The sequence below is a fragment of the Pantherophis guttatus genome, chromosome 3 (genome assembly GCF_059756535.1).
Source record: "Pantherophis guttatus breed Tessera chromosome 3, ASM5975653v1, whole genome shotgun sequence".
Classification (NCBI taxonomy): Eukaryota; Metazoa; Chordata; class Lepidosauria; order Squamata; family Colubridae; genus Pantherophis; species Pantherophis guttatus.
The window spans coordinates 3436254-3457181 of NC_142065.1; the positions used below are offsets into that span (position 1 = coordinate 3436254).

The window sequence follows — 20928 nt, forward strand, 5'->3', positions numbered from 1 at the left end:
TCACAAAGTGAAATTTCCAAGCCAACCTATGTTCAAGAGCAGAGTTTAATTTCCAGCTAAAAACTGAAAAACACAAAACTCTGGATGCAAATGTAGAATTACGCTCAAGTTAAGAGTTTGCGCCATTGCACTTTGTGCAAAAAAATGGAGGCCCTTCCCTTTTTTTTCCATCGGTTTCATTTTTTCAGGATCCAACTTTTTTAAAAACAAAAACAAAAAAACCCCCCATCCTTTGAGTTTATGGTCAGCCTACTCTTTTCTTGCACTGTTTGCAAATACTTAGTCCAAGAATCAACAGTTCTACCAGGAAATGTTAACGATGGAAAAATAAAAAAACCACACCCGGATTACGGAACAGAGAAAAAAAAACCCAAGAAATTTTGTTTCCTAAATGTGAAAGTTCATAAGGGATGTGAAGATTTATATAGTTAGACCCCATTCGAAAGGGACAATAAAAAAAAGAGAAGAAGGAAACAAAAAAAAACCCACAATATCCTGCAGTGCCATTTGTCAGAATTGGTGTAGGACAACAGGGGTCTCCAACCTCGGCAACTGCGTTGGTTGTAAACGGTTGTAAGTCACTTTCACAGAACCGTTGTAACTTCGGACGGTCGCTAAACGAACCGTTGTAAGTCGAGGATTGTTTTGTATCGGGAGTCAAATAGGCTCAGTTTCTCATGGCGTTCTTCTCCCTATAGATTGGAAGCCTTGCAACCAAAGATGAGTCACGGCTGGGCCGCAGTTGCCAAAAATGCTATTTTCGACTAAAACAACGGAAGTTGGAGGAAGTGAAAGCTGTGCTTGCTTGTGGTTTTTCGACCTCAAGTCCTGGGTTCAAATCCGGGCACCGTCTTTTAAGGAGGATTCGGAGCATCGGAAACAGGTGAGGAGAAAAGCAGTGAAACCAAACCCACCTGTTCTGCCCCAGCTACGGACCCCAAAGAACGCAGCACACACAAAGTCGGTTCAAACCTTAGTTTACTAAATAAATCAGTCATTTACAACAACGGCTGTTAATTAACTGCATTAATCCAGGAGCCTGGATAGCTCAACAGACTAAAAGCCTGTTATTAACATTCAGCTGTCTGCAATTATTGCAAGTTCGAATCTCGCCAAGGCTCGAGGCTTTTTTACTAGTGATTTAAATCATGATTTAAATCAACTCGATTTAAATCAAATCCTTGATAGTAGCCTTGATAGTACAGGGGTTTAGTGCACCCTGTTATTAACACAGCTGCCTGCAATTTCTGCTGGTTCGAATCTCTCCAAGGCTCAAGGTTGACTCAGCCTTCCATCCTTTCTAAGGTAGGTGAAATGAGGACCCGGATTGTGGGGGCAATAAGCTGACTTTGTATAAATATACAAAAGGATGAAGGCTGTTGCTTAACGCACTGTAAGCCGCCCTGAGTCTCCGGAGAAGGGCGGCATATAAGTCAAATTAAAAGAAAAAAGAAAAAAGAGAGAGAGAAAGAAGGAAAGAAAGAAAAAGAAGGGAGGGAGGGAGGAAAAAGAAAGAAGGAAAGAAGGGAGGGAGGGAGGGAGGGAAAGAAGGAGAAAGAAAGAAAAAAAGAAGGGAGGGAGGGAGGGAGGGAAAGAGGGAGGGCCTGATTGTGGTTGTAAATCGAGGATTACCTGTAATAGACCCTCTGTCTAAGGCAAAAGTAGGCGACTGTGGCCGTTTTATAGAATAGAATGACAGAGTTGGAAGGGACCTTGGAGGTCTTCTAGTCAACCCCCTGCTTAGTGTACTATACCACTTCAGACAAATGGTTATCCAACAACATCTTAACATCTTCCAGTGTTGGAGCATTCACAACTTCTGGAGGCAAGTTGTTCCACTGGTTAATTGTTCTCACTGTCAGGAAATTCTCCTTAGTTCTAAGTTGCTTCTCTCCTTGATTAGTTTCCACCCGTTGCTTCTTGTCCTGCCTTCTGGTGCTTTGGAGAATAGCTTGACTCCCTCTTCTTTGGGGCAGCCCCTGAGATACGGGAACACTGCTATCATGTCTCCCCTGGTCCTTCTTTTCATTAAACTAGACATACCCAGTTCCTGCAACCGTTCTTCATATGTTTTAGCCTCCAGTCCCCTAATCCTCTTGGTTGCTCTTCTCTGCACTCTTTCTAGAGTCTCCACATCTTTTTTACATTGTGGTGACCAAAACTGGACGCAGAATTCCAAGTGTGTGGCCTTATAAAGTGGTATTAACACTTCACGTGATCTTGATTCTATCCCTCCGTTGATGCAACCTAGGATTGCATTGGCTTTTTTGGCAGCTGCTGCCCACGGCTGGCTCCTATTTAAATGGTTGTCCACTAGGACTCCAAGATCCCTCTCACAGTTACTACTATTGAGCAAGGTACCACCTATACTGTACCTGTGCATTTTGTTTTTCCTTGCCTAAATGCAGAACTTTGCTTTTTTCACCGTTGAATTTCATTCAAAAGTGAAAAAAGTAAGGTTCTACATTTAGGCAAGAAAATTTATGACCTGTGGTCATGTGATAACCCACTTACTGACTGGCTTACAGTCCTTGACTTATGACGTATGACTGTAATTCTGGGCACCCTTATGGTCATAAGTTGAGGACTACCTGAAAGATGTCCAGGAACAAAGTCATGTTGGGTTTTCCTCTCTATCAGAACACAGAGCTCAGAAACCTGGATTGAAGTTCCTGGAGGGAAGAGATTCTCCTTCAATGTCTGAAGACGCTTTGGGTCACCTGGGGAAGTAGAGACTCAAAGAGCAGGTGAGGCTGTTTTCTTGAAGATGCTTTCATTTGGGTTCCTGCCCCCAGCAGAAAAGTTTTCTTTGGGCCTAAGTTGCAGGGTAGGGTTGGGTAGGGTAAGGATAAGGTAGGGAAGTATATGGGAAGGGTAGGGAAGGGTAAGGTAGAGTACGGTAGTGTTGGGTAGGGTAGGGTAGGGAAAGATATGGTAAGGATAGAGTGGGGTAGAAAAGGGTAAGGTAAGGTAGATTAAGATAAGGTAGAGTGAAATAGGGTGGGGTGGGGTAGATTAAGGTAGGGTTGGGTAAGGTAGGGTAGGGAAGAGGTAAGGTACAGTACGGTAGTGTTGGGTATGGTAGGGAAGGATATGGTAAGGATAGGGTAGGGTAGGGAAGGGTAAATTAAGGTAGAGTAAGCTATGGTAGGCTAAGGTAGGGTTGGGTAAGGTAGAGTAGGGTAAGGTATGGTAGGGTTGGGTAGTGTATGGTAAGGTAGGGTTGGGTTGGGTAGGGTAGAGTAAAGTAAGGTAGGTTTGGGTAGGGTAAGGTCGAGTTGGGTAGTACGGAAAGGTAGGGTAAGGACAGGGTAGGGTAGGGATGGGTAAGGTAGAGTAAGGTAAGGTAAGGTAGTGTAGGGTTCGGTAAAGTACAGTAGGGTAAGGTACAGTAGGGTAGGGTAGGGTAGAGTAAGGTAGGGTTGGGTTGGGTTGGGTAAGGTAGGGTAGGGTGGAGTAGAGTAGAGTAAAGTAGGGTAGGGTTGGATAGGGTAAGGTAGGGTTGGGTTGGGTAACATAAGGTAGGGTAAGTTAGGGGTAGGGTTTCCCAACTTAGGCAACTTTAGAATAGGTGGACTTCAACTCCCAGAATTCCCCAGCCAACTTCACTCATGGAGAATTCGGGGACTTGAAGTCCACCTATCTTAAAGTTGCCAAGATTGAGAAACAGAGAGTTGGAGGGGATTTTGGAGGTCTTCTAGTCCAGCCCCCTACTCAAGCAGGAGCTCCTACACCATTCCAGACACATGGCTGTCCAAACTCTTCCTTAAAATCCTCCAGTGAGGGACCGCCGGGTGCTGAAATTGGATCTGGAAAGGCTTGTTGTTCATGAGGATGGGGTTGTTGGGGTTGGGTCTGTCCTGCCCATCCTCACGGCTCCTTCTTCTCTTTGGGTCAGGAGTCCGTGGGGCTGACTGTGTGGCCGATGGAGGAGGCAATAAGGAAAGGTGAGTTGGCAGGGGAATGGGGTGGGCATCCAACAGGTGGGGAGGGGCTTGCAAAGGAAGCGGAAATGGCCCGTGGGGAGGGTCTTTTGGATGCTCCTTGCTGACCCAGAGCAGAAATGAGGTCTAATAAAGGAGAAGATTTGTAGCTCCGGGTTGACGTGAGGGATCCCTGGTGCTCTCTGAGCTTCGTGGTGGTTTTCTTGCAGACGGTTCAATAACCCAACTAGCTAACATCCTCAGGGTTAGAAATAAGTCTCTCTAGGGCAGTGATGGCTAATCTTTTTGCCGTCGCGTGCCAAAGGCGGAGGGGGGCGCGGATGTGCCCACACCCATAATTCAATGCCCCTCACGCATGCGTGTGCGACATCCCCTCGCAGTCCCCCCGCTTTTGGCACACAACGGCAAAAAAAGTTATTGGTAGGCCCGTTTTTCGCCCTCCCCAGGCTCCAGAGGCAGGTTTGGAGCCTGGGGAGGGTGAAAACAGCCTCCCCCACCCTCCCAGAGGCCATCCAGAGGCTGGAAATGGCCGTTTCCAACTTCTGGTGGGCCCATAAGGCCCGAAAATCAGCTGGCCGGCGCACGCATGCACGCTGGAGCTGAGCTAGGGCAACACTTGTATGCCTACAGATATGACTCTGCGTGCCACAGGTTCACCATCACGGCTCTAGGGGGTCTTTCTTCCCACTGGGTAATAAAGTCCCTCCTTTAAAAACACCTAAATAGACTTTTTTTCCTTTGAGATTTTAGTCTTAACTCCTGGTCACTACCTGGATAGGTCCATGAAGTATTGGAAACGACTTCCTACCTGCCTGCCTCATTCATTCATTCATTCATTCTCTCCTTCCTTCTTTCTTTCTTCCTTCACTTTCTTTCTCTCTCTCTCTCTATCGCCATCTCTCTCCTTCCTTTTCTTCCTTCCTTCCTTTGTTCCTCCCTCCCTCCTTCATTCATTCATTCATTCATTCGTTCATTCTCTCCTTCCTTCTTTCTTTCTTCCTTCACTTTCTTTCTCTCTCTCTCTCTATCGCCATCTCTCTCCTTCCTTTTCTTCCTTCCTTCCTTTGTTCCTCCCTCCCTCCTTCATTCATTCATTCATTCATTCGATGCCCTTGAAGTGATGTCCCGGTGCCTGGAGGCCGTGCGGGCCTGGATGGGGAGAAACAGGCTCCGACTCAACCCTTCCAAGACCGAGTGGCTGTGGCTTCCGGCGTCCCGATATAGCCAGCTGACGCCATCGCTGGCTATTGGGGGCGAATCATTGGCCCCCACGGAAAGGGCTCGCAACTTGGGTGTCCTCCCGGATACACGGCTGTCTTTAGAAGAGCATATGACGGCTGTGGCCAGGGGGACTTTTTATCAGGTCCGCCTGATACGCCAGTTGCGTCCCTTTCTGGATCGGGACTCCCTACGCACAGTCACTCAGGCACTCACTTCCCGCCTGGACGACTGCAACGCTCTCTACATGGGGCTCCCCTTGGGGTGCACCCGGAGGGTCCAGTTGGTCCAGAATGCGGCCGCGCGGAGGATTATGGGAGCGACGGGATGCTCCCATGTGACACCTCTCCTGCGCGAGCTGCACTGGCTTCCTGTGGTCTTCAGGGTGCGCTTCAAGGTGTTGGTGACCACCTTTAAAGCGCTCCATGGCTTAGGGCCGGGGTACTTACGAGACCGCCTTCTGCCACCAATAGCCTCCCACTGGCCAGTTCGCTCCCACAGAGAGGGCCTCCTCAGGGTGCCATTGGCCAGACAGTGTCGGCTGGCGACCCCCAGGGGGAGAGCCTTCTCTGTGGGGGCACCTGCCCTCTGGAACGACCTACCCCCAAAGATACGCACGATACCACACCTCCGGACTTTTCGTCGGGCCCTGAAAACACATCTTTTTCTCCTAGCCGGCTGGCTTGATCCCATCCCTTCGGTTTTAAATTTATAATTGGTTTTAATTGGGTTATTTTAAATTGACGGCCAAAAGTATTTAATGTTTTTTAAATTGTTTTTAAATTTTATATGTTGTGTTTTTACCGTGGCTGTTCACCGCCCTGAGTCCTGTTGGAGAAGGGCGGTATACAAATTAATTAAATAAATAAATAAATAAATTCATTCTCCCCTCCCTCCCTCTTTCTTTCTTTCTTTCTTTCTTTCTTTCTTTCTTTCTTTCTTTCTTTCTTTCTACTTCCTTCCTTCCTTTGTTCCTCCCTCCCTCATTCATTCATTCATTTATTCATTCATTCTCTCCTTCCTCCCTTCTTTCTTTCTTTCTTACTTACTTTCTCTCTCTCTCTCCTTCCTTTCCTTCCTTCCTTTGTTCCTCCCTCCCTCCCTCATTCATTCATTCATTCATTCATTCTCTCCTCCCTCCCTCTTTCTTTCTTTCTTCCTTTGTTCCTCCCTCCCTCCCTCATTCATTCATTCATTGTCTCCTCCCTTTCTCCCTCTTTCTTTCTCCTTCCTTCCTTCCTTCCTTCCTTCCTTCCTTCCTTCCTTCCTTCCTTCCTTCCTTCCTTCCTTCCTTCCTTCCTTCCTTCCTCCCTCCCTCCCTCCCTTCCTCCCTCATTCATTCATTCATTCATTCATTCATTCTCTCCTCCCTCCCCGAGACTAGAACTCACTGTCTCCTGGTGATTTTGATCCAAACTCACCACGTCAGCTTTCATGCCAAAGGGAGGTCTAGAACTCTTTGAGTCCCCTAGCCACCACATCAAACTGCCTTTCCCTCCCCAAACGCAGAATGGGCGTGAAGAAACAGATCTAAGGGTTGGCATTTGCGTGGTGACATTCCTAAGCCAACTGGGGACGCCCGTGCCTGGATCTCTCCCTTACCTTAAGGGAGCTTCAGATGCCGATCTCGGAAATGGCTCCCAGGGGGCAAAGCGGTATCACGTGGCAAGGAGTTCCACAGCCGAATGGTCTCCTCTCCTCCTCAGCTGAGCAGCAAGCCCTGAGGCTGGCGGAGGCGATCCGAGACGGGGAGGAAGAGATCGCCCAGCGTTGCGCCATCTGGCTGGCCGAGCGCCGTGTCCCCGTCAAGGTGCAGCTGGAACCAGACGCCTATCCGGAGCACGACATTAGGTGATGCCAGAGGAGGTGATGCGGTCCTGAATGCGAATCCTACACAGCTGGATTCTACTAGAGCAGTGTTTCTCAACCTTGGAAGCTTGAAGATGGGTGGACTTCAACTCCCAGAATCCCCCAGCCAGCGCAGCTGGCTGGGGGATTCTGGGAGTTGAAGTCCACCCATCTTCAAGCTACCAAGGTTGAGAAACACTGTCCTAGAGAGCCCTGTAAATATTCCAAAATCTGAGAATTGGGGAGGGGGTTGGAATCCTGTCTGGGGCTTCTAAACCCCTGTGACACCCTCAACACTGGGCATCCCATCCTTTTGAAGCAAGAAACCGAAATTTTACTTCGTTACTGCCAGCCCTTCCAGGTAGGCCAGGCCGAGAAACTTGATAAGGATTCCAAGAATGTTGCTTTATTCTATACAGGTAGTCCTCGACTTACAACCCTTCGTTTAGTGACCGTTTGAAGTCACAACGGCACTGAAAAAAAGTGGCTTATGACCGTGTTTCACACTTACGACCGTTGCAACATCCCCAGGGTTCACGTGATCAAAATTCTGACGCTTGGCAACTGACTCATACTTACGACGGTTGAAGTGTCCCGGGGTCACGTGTTTCCCTTTTGCGACCACCTGACCAGCAAAATCAATGGGGAAAGCCAAATTCATTTTAACGACCGTGTTACTCACTTAACAACTGCAGTGATTCACTTGACGACTGTGGCAAGAAAGGTCGTAAAATGGGGCAAAACTCACTGAACAACCGTCTCGCTAAGCAGCGGAAGTTTGGGGCTCCGTTGCGGTCATAAGTCGAGGACTACCTGTATATGAGATGGGTCCATGAGGAGCCAAGTTTGACTTAAAGAAGACTTCACCTTTGTATCATGTGGTGTGGTGAGGTCCTTATTTTCTGGATTAGTGTTCTCAAATATGTCTTGGGACCTCCAACCTTGGCAATTCTGGTGGGCATCAACTCCCAGAATTCCCCAGCCAGCAAAGAATTCTGGGAGTTGAAGTCCGCCATCTTAAAGTTGCCAAGGTTGGAGACCCCTGTCCTGGACTACAGCTGTCAGAAGTCCAAACCACCATGGAGAAAAGTCCTCCTGGCTGATAATTCTTGTATTTGGAGTCTATCATAGTTGGAGGGTGGTAGGTTATGGAAGGCTACCTCAGAGAAACTGTGCTTCTTGGGTGGAGAAGATGGCGGAAGAACATTCAGGAGTGGACTCCAAAGAACATTGAGATGATGACCTCTGACCTTGGTAGTGTGAGCAAGTCAGAGGTTAAGAGAATCATGGAGAAGAAGGGATGGGTTTTGGAGTCAGACCTGGTGGAGGACTTTCTCATAATGCCTCTCCTTTCTTCTAGGCTCTGGGTGGGCGTGGAAGATGCCCAGATGGTCACCACACCCATCTTTCTGAAGGTCCAGCCTTCCATGACTATGGCTTCCCTCAAAGACATGGTATGAACTGTCAGAGGCAGATTTGGGGCGAAAGTTGGGTGATCTTGGAGGAACCTGGAATTCAGGAGAAGCTTCCTCACAGTGAGGACAATTAATCAGTGGAACAGCTTGCCTCCAGAAATCGTGGGCGCTCCATCAATGGATGTTTTTAAGAAAACTCTAGACAGTCACTTATCTAAATTGGTTCTCCTACTGGAACAGGGGGCTGGACTAGAAGACCTCCAGGGTCCCTTCCAGCTTATTCTACTCTAATCTATGAAGATGCCATCATGGTATTCTGCAGCCTGTCCATTTTCAGGAGAAGTCAGGGTTTTCAGTCCAGGTTTTCACCACAGCTGTGAGAGGGACCTTGGAGTCCTAGTGGACGATCCCTTAAATATGAGCCAGCCATGTGCAACAGCAGCCAAAAAAGCTAACACAATCCTTGGTTGTATCAACAGAGGCATAGAATCAAAATCATGTGAAGTATTAGTACCGCTTTGTAAAACCTTAGTAAGGCCCCACCTGGCATCCTGCAACCAATTTTGGTCACCATACTACAAAAAAGAGGTTGAGAGTTTGGAAAAAGTTCAGAGAAGAGCAACTGAGCAGCCAAAAAGAAAGAGAGAGGAGGTGGGAGAAGGAGAAGAAAGAAAAAGGAAGGAAGGAAGGAAGGAAGGAAGGAAGGAAGGAAGGAAGGAAGGAAGGAAGGAAGGAAGGAAGGAAGGAAGGAAGAGCAGCAGCCAAAAAAGCTAACACAATCCTTGGTGGTATCAACAGAGGGCATAGAATCAAAATCGCGTGATGTGTTAGTACCTCTTTGTAAAGCCTTAGTAAGGCCCCACCTGGAATCCTGCATCCACTTTTGGTCCCCACATTACAAAAAAGATGTTGAGACTTTGGAAAAAGTGCAGAGAAGAGCAACTAAGAGGATTAAAGGCCCAGAGGCTAAAACATATAAAGATATCTCTTCTCTTCTCTTCTCTTCTCTTCTCTTCTCTTCTCTCCTCTCCTCTCCTCTCCTCTCCTCTCCTCTCCTCTCCTCTCTCTATTCTACACTCTACTCTCCACTCTCCACTCCACTCTACTCTACTCTATTCTTTCTGTATTTTATCCTATCCTATTCTATTCTGTATTCTCTCTTCAGTATATTCTTCTCTTCTCTTCTCTTCTCTTCTCTTCTCTTCTCTTCTCTTCTCTTCTCTTCTCTTCTCTTCTCTTCTCTTCTCTTCTCTTCTCTTCTCTTCTCTTCTCTTCTCTTCTCTTCTCTTCTCTTCTCTTCTCTTCTCTTCTCTTCTCCTCTCCTCTCCTCTCCTCTCCTCTCCTCTCCTCTCCTCTCCTCTCCTCTCCTCTCCTCTCTCTATTCTACACTCTACTCTCCACTCTCTACTCTACAATCTACACTCTACTCTACTCTACTTTACTCTACACTCTACTCTACTCTAGAGGCAGACGTCTCCTGTGGGTTCCCTACAGCTGCCTTTTGTCTCCTGAACAGATGCATCTCCATTATGGTTTCCCACCCAGCATCCAGAAGTGGGTGGTGGGACGGAGGCTGCCCCAGGACCACGAGACCCTCCACTACCAAGGTATCCAGAAGGACGGCGACCAGGCCTACCTCTACTTGATGTCCGCCAAGACCAAGAAGCTGAGCAAAGAAACGGCAGAGTTGGACCACGAACGCAGGCAGCTGGAAGGTGAGCTGGTCCGAAGGGGCACCAGAAGGGGCACCGGGGGCATGGAAGGACCATCTACGCAGGTAGTCCTCGACTTACGACCACCGTGGAACCCAGAATTGATGTGGCTAAGAGAGATGTTTGTTAAGTGAGTTTTGCCCCAGTTTTACCACTTTTCATGCCACGTTCGTTAAGTGAGTGATTGGAGTTATTAAGTGAGGAACCCAGTCGTTAAGTGAATCTGGCTTCCTCCATTGACTTTGCTTGTGAGAAGGTCGCAAAAGGGGATCACGTGACCCCCGGGACGCTGCGACTATCATAAATGCGAGTCAGTTGCCAGGCGTCGTCATAAGTAGGAAAAATGGTCATAAGTTCCTTTTTTCATTGCCGTTGTAACTTTGAACAGTCACTAAATGAACCGTTGTAAGTCGAGGAATACCTTTATCTACAGGTTGTCCTCATTGATGACCGTGACTTGTGACAGTCGCCATTTTTATCATCATCTTTTTGAGAGGTCATTAAGTGAATCCTCAACAGTTGTTAAGTGAATGCAGCGGTCATTAAGTGAACCAATGGTTTGCTCTGAGAAAAAAATTGCCAAAAAACGGAAGTACAAGATGTCCTCGACTTACAAGCATTCATTTAGTGACCGTTCAAAGTTACAATGGTATTGAAAATAAGTGAGTTTAGGACTATGTTTCACATTTACGACCGTTGCAGCAGCCCCACAGTCACGTGATTCAAAATCCCGATGCTATAAACGGGGACAAAATTCACTTTTAACAACTGCCTCGCTTAGCGACAGAAATGTGGGGTTCAATTGTGGTCATAGGTCGAGGACTACAGGTCTCAAAAGAGGATCACATGACTTCTGGGACACCGCAACCATCATAAATATGAATCAGTCGCCAAGCGTCTGGCTGTTGATCACATGACCGTGGGGACGCTGGAATGGCCGTAAGTGTGAGAAACGGCCGTAAGTCACTTTTTTCAGTGCCGTTGTAACTTCAAATGATCACTAAGCAAACGGTTGTAAGTCGAGGACCACCTGTATCTGTGCTCTTTCAAACTATGAAGCACCGTGACATTTTAAAACTCTAAACCCACATAGTGACTGTTAAGGTAATGATGATTTAATAGCTGACCAGCTGCTGTAAGGCTGTAAACCGAGATGATGAAATGAGAATGAGTCGGCAGGATTATTGCCCCTTTAAGAACCTGTCTATATAAGGGAGGCCATGAGAGGGCGCATCTGTCTCTCTCTCCTCCTGTATCACTCTCCTCGTCGTGTTCTATCTGCGTTGTAGTTCTCCGTGTAGAGGTGAAGATTGCTTGCTTGCCTGGTATGTGCCTACCACGTGTATGTCTGTATATAGAAGTCTTGTATATAAACCACCATTTGTAATGTTAAAATCTCTTGTGTCCTGTATTTTGCTCCTGTTCTGCCCCAGCTACGGACCCCAAAGAACGTAGCACTTACAAACTCTATACAAAGCTTATTTTACTCAAATAACTCAGTCTTTATCAACCAAAGGCTGTTAATAAACTGTCTTAACAGCCTACCAGAATTCTAAGATAAGGTAATCGCAGTCTTACTAGAGTTGGCAGAAAGCCCAGAAGCAATTTTGCAGAGAATCCAGACGCGAAGGAGAGTGAACTAAAGTTATTCCCTGCAAATTGCTTCAGTCGGCGTTCCTCCTTAAATAGGCGAAGGAAGTGGCAGCTCTGCGCGCCCGTGCATCGAGAAGAGGCTCCTCCTCTTCGTCCTCTTCACTTAAGGGAGCTTCTGGAGCTTCTGAAGGCCCTGGCTGAATTCCCACCTCTGGCACCACATCTTCTCCAGCCTCCTCACTGTCCGACTCGAGCGCCAGCTGCACAGGTTGCTGGCGCAGCACCACACCAGCCTCCTCGCTGTCAGAATCAGCTACTAGCTGCACAGGCCGCTGATGGGCCACAACAGCTCCTGGGTTGTCTCAAAATAGTAGCCACGCTGTAATCACGTCTTTCCTTTCTCCCTTGTGTGTTGTCGTCAGAGTTAGGCATTAGAGAAGGAGTCCTGGTGCCTCGGGGAACTGGCGATTCGGGTTCTTCGGACTTCTCGACACCAACGGAGCCCTCCTTGATGTTGGACGTGCACGAGGAGGGGAGCGGCTGTGAGCTGACTCTCCCCGTGGAGCCCCCAAAGGTAGGAGACGCGCAAGAAAGTGGGTGATGTAGAGATTAAGAAGATGAGAGATGTACGCAAGAGCCACAAATAATATCTACGGAGATTCTCCGTCATCCAGGTCCCGGTTGTCCCAAACGTGCTTTTTTTCAAGAGGCAACTGGATTTTTACCTCGAAGACGTTTCGCTTCTCCTCCGAGAAGCTTCTTCAGTTCTGACTGAAACGGTGGAGGATGGGTGGATTGATACTCCTTGCAGACAGCTGGAGATTTTAGAGAGCCGTTGAGGCCGCTTGGAGGTTTATCTATATCAGGGATGGCGAACCTTTTTGCCATCGCGTGCCAGGAGCGGGGGGGGAGCTTGCGTATGCGCCCCTCCCCCGCGCATGAGCGCGCGACACCCCCCCCCCCCGCTCCTGGCATGCGATGGCTCATTTTTCTCTCTCCCCAAGCTCCAGAGCCTTTCTAGGAGTCTGGGGAGGGCGAAAACAGCCCTTTCCTGCCTCTGGGGCTGGGTGGGGAAGGCCATTTTCGCCCTTCCCAGGCTCCTAGAAAGTCTCTGGAGGCTGAGGTTGGACTAGAAGCAGTGATGGCTAACCTTTTTGCCATCACGTGCCCGGAGAGCGGGCGGGGGGGAGTTGCGCGCCCGCGTGCCCACACCCATAATTCTATGCGCCCCACCCCTGTGCATGCGTGCATGAACACCCCTCCCCCACCAGCTCCTGGCACAGGATGGCCCGGTAGGCCCGTTTTTCTGTCTCACCTGGCTCCAGATCCTCTTTATGAGTCTGGGGAGGGCAAAAATGGCCTTCCCCACCCACCCGGAGGTCCTCTGGAGGTTGGAAACGGCCCATTTGCCAACTTCCGGTGGGACCAGAAGGCCTGTTTTTTTGCTATCCCCAGGCTCCAGAGCCTTTCTGGGACAGGGGAAGGCAGTTTTTGTCCTCCCCAGACTCCTAGAAAGGCTCTGGATCCTGGGGACAGCAAAAAACAGGCCTTCCCCACTACCCCACGAGGCCCTCTGGAGGCAGGAAACAGCCTGTTTCCCTACTTCTGGTGGGCCCAGAAGGCCCGAAAATCAGCTGGCACGCGCCGGAGCTGAGCTCGGACGCCCACTGATATGGCTACGTGTGCTACCTGTTGCACGCGTGCCACAGGTTCGCCATCACGGGACTAGAAGATCTCCAAAGTCCCTTCCAACTGTTACTCAGCGGTTTCCCTCCAGAACTTTGCGGTGCTCCAATACTGGAGGTTTTTAAGAAGAGACTGGACAGCCATTTTGTCCAGAATGGCATAAGACCGTGATGGCGAACCTATGGCACGCGCACCACAGGTGGTACGCAGAGCCATAGCGGTGGGCACGCAAACTCAGCTCCACCTGATTTTCGGGCCTTCTGGGCCCACCAGAAGTAGGGAAACAGGCGTTTTTCCTGCCTCCAGAGGGCCTGACAGGTGGGGAAGGCCGTTTTCGCCCTCCCCAGGCTCCTAGAGAGGCTCTGGAGCCTGAGGAGAGCAAAAACGGGCCTTCCGGTCCCACTGGAAGTTGGTAAATGGGCTGTTTCAGGCCTCTGGGGGGGGGGGGGGTGAGGAAGGCCGTTTTCACCCTCCACAGGCTCCTAGAGAGCCTCTGGAGCCTGGGGAGAGCAAAAAACGGGAGAGCGAGGGAAGGAGAGCATGCGCATGTGCGAGGGCAGGGCGCATATAATTATGGGTGTTGGCATGCATGCACACGACCTCCCACACATTCCCCCCCCCCCGCTTTTGGCACGCAATGGCAAAAAAGGTTAGCCGTCACTGGCATAGGATCTCCTGCTCAAGCAGAGGGTTGGAGTAGAACAGGGGTCCCCAACCTGTGGGCCGTGACCCACTACCAGGCCGCAGCCTATTCGCAACCAGGCCGTGTGAGTGGCCGGCTGGTGCACGGGGGAGCCCTCAGCCCCACTCGCGTGAGGAACGGGTGCGACAACTTGCAAAGCTTTCAAGTTGCCCTGAGCAGGAGGGAGGGAGAACTGAAGTGCATTCCATACATTCTTCCTGACCGCAATCAGAAGGAGGGTGTTAGGTTTCACAGCCGGCCAAAGTGGTTAATTGAAGAATGTGATTTATGACATGGCCAGAGAGGAGGGGAGAGACAGAGTCATAGGGGAACGTAAATCTACATAGGATCAGTCCTAACTGCATCCCAGTATTGCCGGAATGTTGTTCCTAATAAATGACTATATTTCCTTTGAAGTTTGGATCATGGCTCATGAATTAATTAGGGCATCTTTTGGAAACTTGACAAGGTGTGTGCACCTGCCCCTCTCACAAAACCATCCTCTCTTTCTCCCCTCCCCTCCCTTTCTCCGGGCCCCCAAGCCAGAAATCTTAGGAGACTCTACTAGAAGACCTTCAAGGTCCTTCCAACTCTATTATTGTAACTGGGTTGCCATGTTGTCTCCTATATGCCTCTCACTCCTTTGCTTCCCCACCTGCCTGGGTGGCTTCCTAGATTGGTTGGGAGTGCCTGACTTGTACATTTATCAACAAGCCGTCCCGTCCCGGATGCGAAATGTGCTGCGCCGAGCGGCCCTTGAATTACGTCGTCCCGGAAGACTATAAGCTGGATGCGGAAGAGCAGGCATGGCTGCAGAGGGATTTGGAGGCCACCCGCCAATACCAGCAGGTGAGGGGTGGACCTGGCCAGCCACATCGGGGTGGAGGGGGGGTTGATCTGAGGAGAGCCCTGGTGGCGCATAGTGGTCAGAAGGCAGCATTGCAGGCTGATTGCCCACTGCCAGGAAGTTCGATCCTGGCCAGCTCGAGTAAAATGAGGACCCAGATTGTTGGAGGCCAGAGGTTGACTCTGTATTTATTTATTGGTTTGATTTATATGCCGCCCTTCTCCGGAGACTCAGGGCAGCTTACAGTGCGTTAAGCAACAGCCTTCATCCTTTTGTATATTTATACAAAGTCAGCTTATTGCCCCCACAAGCTGGGTCCTCATTTTACCTACCTCGGAAGGCTGAGTCAACCTTGAGCCTGGTGAGATTCGAACTTGCAGTAATTGCAGGCAGCTGGTGTTACTTAACAGCACTTTAATCTGCTGCGCCACCAAGGCTCTGCAAACCGCTTAGAGAGGGCTGGAAAGCATTCTGAAGCGGTATATAAGTGTAAGTGCTACCCTGTTTTCCCGAAAATAAGACATCCCCTGATAATAAGCCTAATTGGGATTTTGAGCGCATGCGCTAAAATAAATCGCCGTCCCAAAATAAGCCCTCCCTGAAAATAAACCCTCCTGGAAAATATTTAAACGCATATGCAGACAGTCCCCGCTATTTCCTCTGGTTAGGGTTAGGGAGACAGAGATGGAAATCAGGTAAGATGGCAAGAGGAGCCCCGTCTTGCTCCACGCGCCCCAAAATAATAAGACCTCCCCGAAAATAAGGCCAAGCACTTATTTCGGGGTTCCAAAAAATATAAGACAGGGTCTTATTTTCGGGAAAACATGGTATTGCTATCTTTCTATGTCTTCTCTCTCTCTATGTCTATCTCTCTCTCACTGTTTGTCTCTCTTCTTCCATGTCTGTCTCTGTCTCTCATCTCTCTCTCTCTCTCTCTCTCTCTCCTATCCATCCATCCATCCATCCATCCATCCATCCATTCATCTCTATAATCTATCTATCTATTTATCTATCCATCCATCCATCATCCATCCATCCATTCATCTCTATAATCTATCTATCTATCTATCTATCTATCTATCTATCTATCTATCTACCTCCATCCATCCATCCATCCATCCATCTCTATGATCTATCTATCTATCTATCTATCTATCTATCTATCTATCCATCCATCCATCCATCATCCAACCATCCATTCATCTCTATAATCTATCTATCTATTCAACCATCCATCATCCATCCATCCATTCATCTCTATAATCTATCTATCTATCTATCTATCTATCTATCTATCTATCTATCTATCTATCTATCCATCCATCATCCATCCATCCATTCATCTCTATAATCTATCTATCTATTCAACCATCCATCATCCATCCATCCATTCATCTCTATAATCTATCTATCTATCTATCTATCTATCTATCTATCTATCTATCTATCTATCTATCTATCTATCTATCTATCTATCTTTCTATCTATCTATCTATCTATCTATCTATCTATCTATCTATCTATCTATCTATCTATCCATCCATCCATCCATCCATCCATCCATCCATCCATCCATCCATCCATCCATCCATCTCTATGATCTATCTATCTATCTATCGGAATGCAGTATTGCAGGCTAACTCTGCCCACTGCCAGCTGTTCAATCCTGACCGGCTCAAGGTTGACTCAGCCTTCCATCCTTCCGAGGTCGGTAAAATTAGGACCCAGATTGTTGGGGGCAAGAGGCTGGCTCTATAAAGCACTATGAAGGGGTATACAGGTAGTCCTCAACTTATGACAACAATTGACCCCCAAATTTATATTCTTAAGTAAGACATTTGCTAAGTGAGTTCTGCCCCATTTTACTACTTTTCTTGCCACTTTTGTTAAGTGAATCACTTGCAGTTGTTAGTAACCCGGTCGTTAAGTGAATCTGGCTTCCCCATTGACTTTACTTGTCAGGCGGTCGCAAAAGGGGGATCACGTGACCCCGGGACATTGCAACAGTCATAAATATGAGTTGGCTGCCTTGTGTTCTGATCACGTGACTGTGGGGATGCTTCCAATGGTCGTAAGGGTGAAAAAAATGATCGTTTTTCAGTAATGTTATAACTTTGAAGGGTCACTAAATGAACTGTTGTAAGTCGAGGACTGTGTGAATTTAGCCTGATCCTTATTGGCTGGAGGAGAGAATGGCCCAGGGCCTCTTCAGACTTCACAGGTAATTTAGATCAGGGGCCTCCAACCTTGGCAACTTTAAGCCTGGCGGACTTCAACTCCCAGAATTCCACAGCCAGCAAAGCTGGCTGTGGAATTCTGGGAGTTGAAGTCCGCCAGGCTTAAAGTTGCCAAGGTTGGAGGCCCCTGATCTAGGCCGTAAAAGCCACACGTCTGAAAATCCACACAGGTAAGAAACCTTACACTCCCCTTCTCTCTCTGGTCACAGGTGGAAGAAGAAGAGAAAAAACGAAACTATAGGCAACTCCTGCAGTGGGACAACCAGAACTTAGTGCTTTCTGAGGAAGCCATTCAATGCCCCATCTGCTTCATGAACCTGGAACCTGGAGAAGGAGTCACCCTACGAGAATGTCTCCATTCCTTCTGCAAGTGAGCCTTGGTTCCAGAACGTGCTCAGGATTTGTTATCAAGGCCTGGTCATAAGGCAGAGGAGGACACCTGGAGGATCAGTCGATGGTCTTTTAGGAGACATCTAAGTTAGGTTTACATACGTGGTCATCCTGGCATGGGAACTGCTAGTTCCTACCTCTGCGATATCTTTGATAGTCTTAGGAGACATCTAAGATGGCTTTGTAGAATGGTCATCCTAGGATGGGAATTGCTAGTTCCTACTTCAGTGGTATCTTGATGGTCTTAGGAGACATCTAAGATGGGTTTGCATAACTGGTCTCCCTAGAATGGGAACACCTAGTTCTTAACTTCAGTGATCTCTTGATGATCTTAGGGGACATCAAAGATGGGTTTATATAACTGGTCATCCTAGTATGTGAATTGCTAGTCCCTACCTTGCTGATCTCTTGATGGTCTTAGGAGACATCTAAGATAGGTTTACATAACTGGTCTCCCTAGCATGAGAACTGATCTTTCCTACCTTGGTAATCTTTGATGGTCTTAGGAGACATCTAAAATGGGTGTATATAACTGGTCATCTCGTTTGAGAATTGCTAGTTCCTACCTTGGTGACCTCTTGATGGTCTTAGGAGTCATCTAAGATGAGTCTATGTAACTGGTCTACTTAGCATGAGAACTGCTAGTTCCTACCTTGGTAATCTTTGATGGTCTTAGGAGACATCAAAGATGGGTTTATATAACTGGTCATCCTAGTGTGTAAATTGCTAGTCCCTACCTTGCTGATCTCTTGATGGTCTTAGGAGTCATCTAAGATGAGTCTATATAACTGGTCTCCCTAGCATAGGGACTTCTAGTTCCTACTATGATGATCTCTTGGTGGTCTTAGGAGACAGCTAAAATGGATTTACTGTATGTATGGTCTTCCTAGTGTGGGAACTGGTAGTTCCTACTTAAGAGATTTCTTGATGGTCTTAGGAGACATCTAAGATGGCTTTGTAGAATGGTCATCCTAGGATGCGAATTGCTAGTTCCTACTTCAGTGGTATCTTGATGGTCTTAGGAGACATCTAAGATGGGTTTGCATAAGTGGTCTCCCTAGAATGGGAACACCTTACTTCGGTGATCTCTTGATGATCTTAGGGGACATCAAAGATGGGTTTATATAACTGGTCATCCTAGTATGTGAATTGCTAGTCCCTACCTTGCTGATCTCTTGATGGTCTTAGGAGACATCTAAGATGGGTTTGCATAACTGGTCTCCCTAGAATGGGAACACCTTACTTCGGTGATCTCTTGATGATCTTAGGGGACATCAAAGTTGGGTGTATGTAACTGGTCATCCTCGTTTGAGAATTGCTAGTTCCTACCTTGGTGACCTCTTGATGGTCTTAGGAGTCATCTAAGATGAGTCTATGTAACTGGTCTCCTTAGCACAAGAACTGCTAGTTCCTACCTTGGTAATCTTTGATGGTTTTAGGAGATATCAAAGATGGGTTTATATAACTGGTCATCCCAGTGTGTGAATTGCTAGTCCCTACCTTGCTGATCTCTTGATGGTTTTAGGAGTCATCTAAGATGAGTCTATGTAACTGGTCTCCCTAGCATAGGGACTTCTAGTTCCTACTATGATGATCTCTTGGTGGTCTTAGGAGACAGCTAAGATGGATTTACTGTATGTATGGTCTTCCTAATGTGGGAACTGGTAGTTCCTACTTAAGAGATTCCTTGATGGTCTTAGGAGACATCTAAGATGGCTTTGTAGAATGGTCATCCTAGGATGCGAATTGCTAGTTCCTACTTCAGTGGTATCTTGATGGTCTTAGGAGACATCTAAGATGGGTTTGCATAAGTGGTCTCCCTAGAATGGGAACACCTTACTTCGGTGATCTCTTGATGATCTTAGGGGACATCAAAGTTGGGTGTATGTAACTGGTCATCCTCGTTTGAGAATTGCTAGTTCCTACCTTGGTGACCTCTTGATGGTCTTAGGAGTCATCTAAGATGAGTCTATGTAACTGGTCTCCTTAGCACAAGAACTGCTAGTTCCTACCTTGGTAATCTTTGATGGTTTTAGGAGATATCAAAGATGGGTTTATATAACTGGTCATCCTAGTATGTGAATTGCTAGTCCCTACCTTGCTGATCTCTTGATGGTCTTAGGAGTCATCTAAGATGAGTCTATGTAACTGGTCTCCCTAGCATAGGAACTGCTAGTTCCTACTATGGTGATCTCTTGGTGGTCTTAGGAGACAGCTAAGATGGATTTACTGTATGTATGGTCTTCCTAGTGTGGGAACTGGTAGTTCCCACTTAAGAGATTTCTTGATGGTCTTAGGAGACATCTAAAATGGGTTTATGTAACTGGAACTGCTAGTTCCTAGCTCTGTTCTTAAGTTTATCTCGAATGATACCTAAACTGGGAGATGCATTTGAAATCATCCAAGGACGCAGATCAAAAACTAAGAAAGAATCCAGTGGATTGCCAAGGAAGGCAGGAGGTCTTATGCAAGCATAGTAAAATGGGGTATATATAGGAAAGGCTGAAAGGTGAATTCTGGGGATCCACAGTTCTTTTGAGGAGCACGGAATTGGGGGACAAAATTGAGACTGAAATCATAGGGACACCTCCATTCTGAAATTGAAATTAAGTTTAGAGCTTTCGGTGGCCAGGAGGTGGCCCAGCCTGAGATCCTTGATGCTCTTTGAACTTGGTGATTTTCTGGCAGATGTTTCATTATCAAATTAGGTGATATCAGTGCTGGAAGGGAGGGGGGTTTGCAAAGTGGAGGTGGAGGAGACAATTGTGAGGTCCTTGGTGCTCTCTGAGCTTGGTTGTTTTCTTGCAGACCTCTCATGACCCAGCTAGCTAACACCATCAGTACTAGAAGGGTGTGGGATTTGTGGAAAGGAGGAGGAGGAGGAGGAAGAGGAGACAATTGTGGGGTCCTTGGCACTCTCTGAGCTTGGTTGTTTTCTTGCAGACCTCTCATGGCCCAGCTAGCTAACACCATCAGTACTAGAAGGGTTGGGATGTGTGGAGAGGAGGAGGAGGAGGAGGAGGAGAAGGAGGAGGAGGAGACAGCAATTGTGGGGTCCTTGGCACTCTCTGAGCTTGGTTGTTTTCTTGCAGACCTCTCATGGCCCAGCTAGGTAACATAATTAGTAGTGGAAGGGAAGTGGGGTTTGGAGGAAGAGGAGGAGGGGGAGGAGACTATAGGGTCCTTGGGGTTCTCTGAGTTGTTCATTCATTGTTTTCTTGTAGATGTCTCATTATCAATCTAGGTAACATCATCAGTGCTAGCATCAAGCTCGGAGAGCACCAGGGACCCCAGAGTTCAACGCTCAGCTACGAATATTCTCTTCTATAAGTGTCCAAGGGTGCAGAGTTCATCGT

The 20928-nt window shown here is 47.7% G+C and overlaps 1 protein-coding gene across 1 annotated transcript in view; it reads left to right on the top strand.

Annotated features, from left to right (window-relative positions):
* Window positions 1–20928, top strand: part of RBCK1 (RANBP2-type and C3HC4-type zinc finger containing 1) — a 36110-nt gene that overhangs the window by 5806 nt on the left and 9376 nt on the right. Inside the window, exons 2-10 of the mRNA XM_060686079.2 lie at window positions 699–883; window positions 2641–2747; window positions 3899–3947; window positions 6869–7013; window positions 8371–8464; window positions 9942–10140; window positions 12153–12304; window positions 14774–14947; window positions 17392–17552. Coding sequence (XP_060542062.1) covers window positions 3926–3947; window positions 6869–7013; window positions 8371–8464; window positions 9942–10140; window positions 12153–12304; window positions 14774–14947; window positions 17392–17552 — 947 coding nt within the window. The 5' untranslated portion in view covers window positions 699–883; window positions 2641–2747; window positions 3899–3925. The remainder of the gene's footprint in view (window positions 1–698; window positions 884–2640; window positions 2748–3898; window positions 3948–6868; window positions 7014–8370; window positions 8465–9941; window positions 10141–12152; window positions 12305–14773; window positions 14948–17391; window positions 17553–20928) is intronic.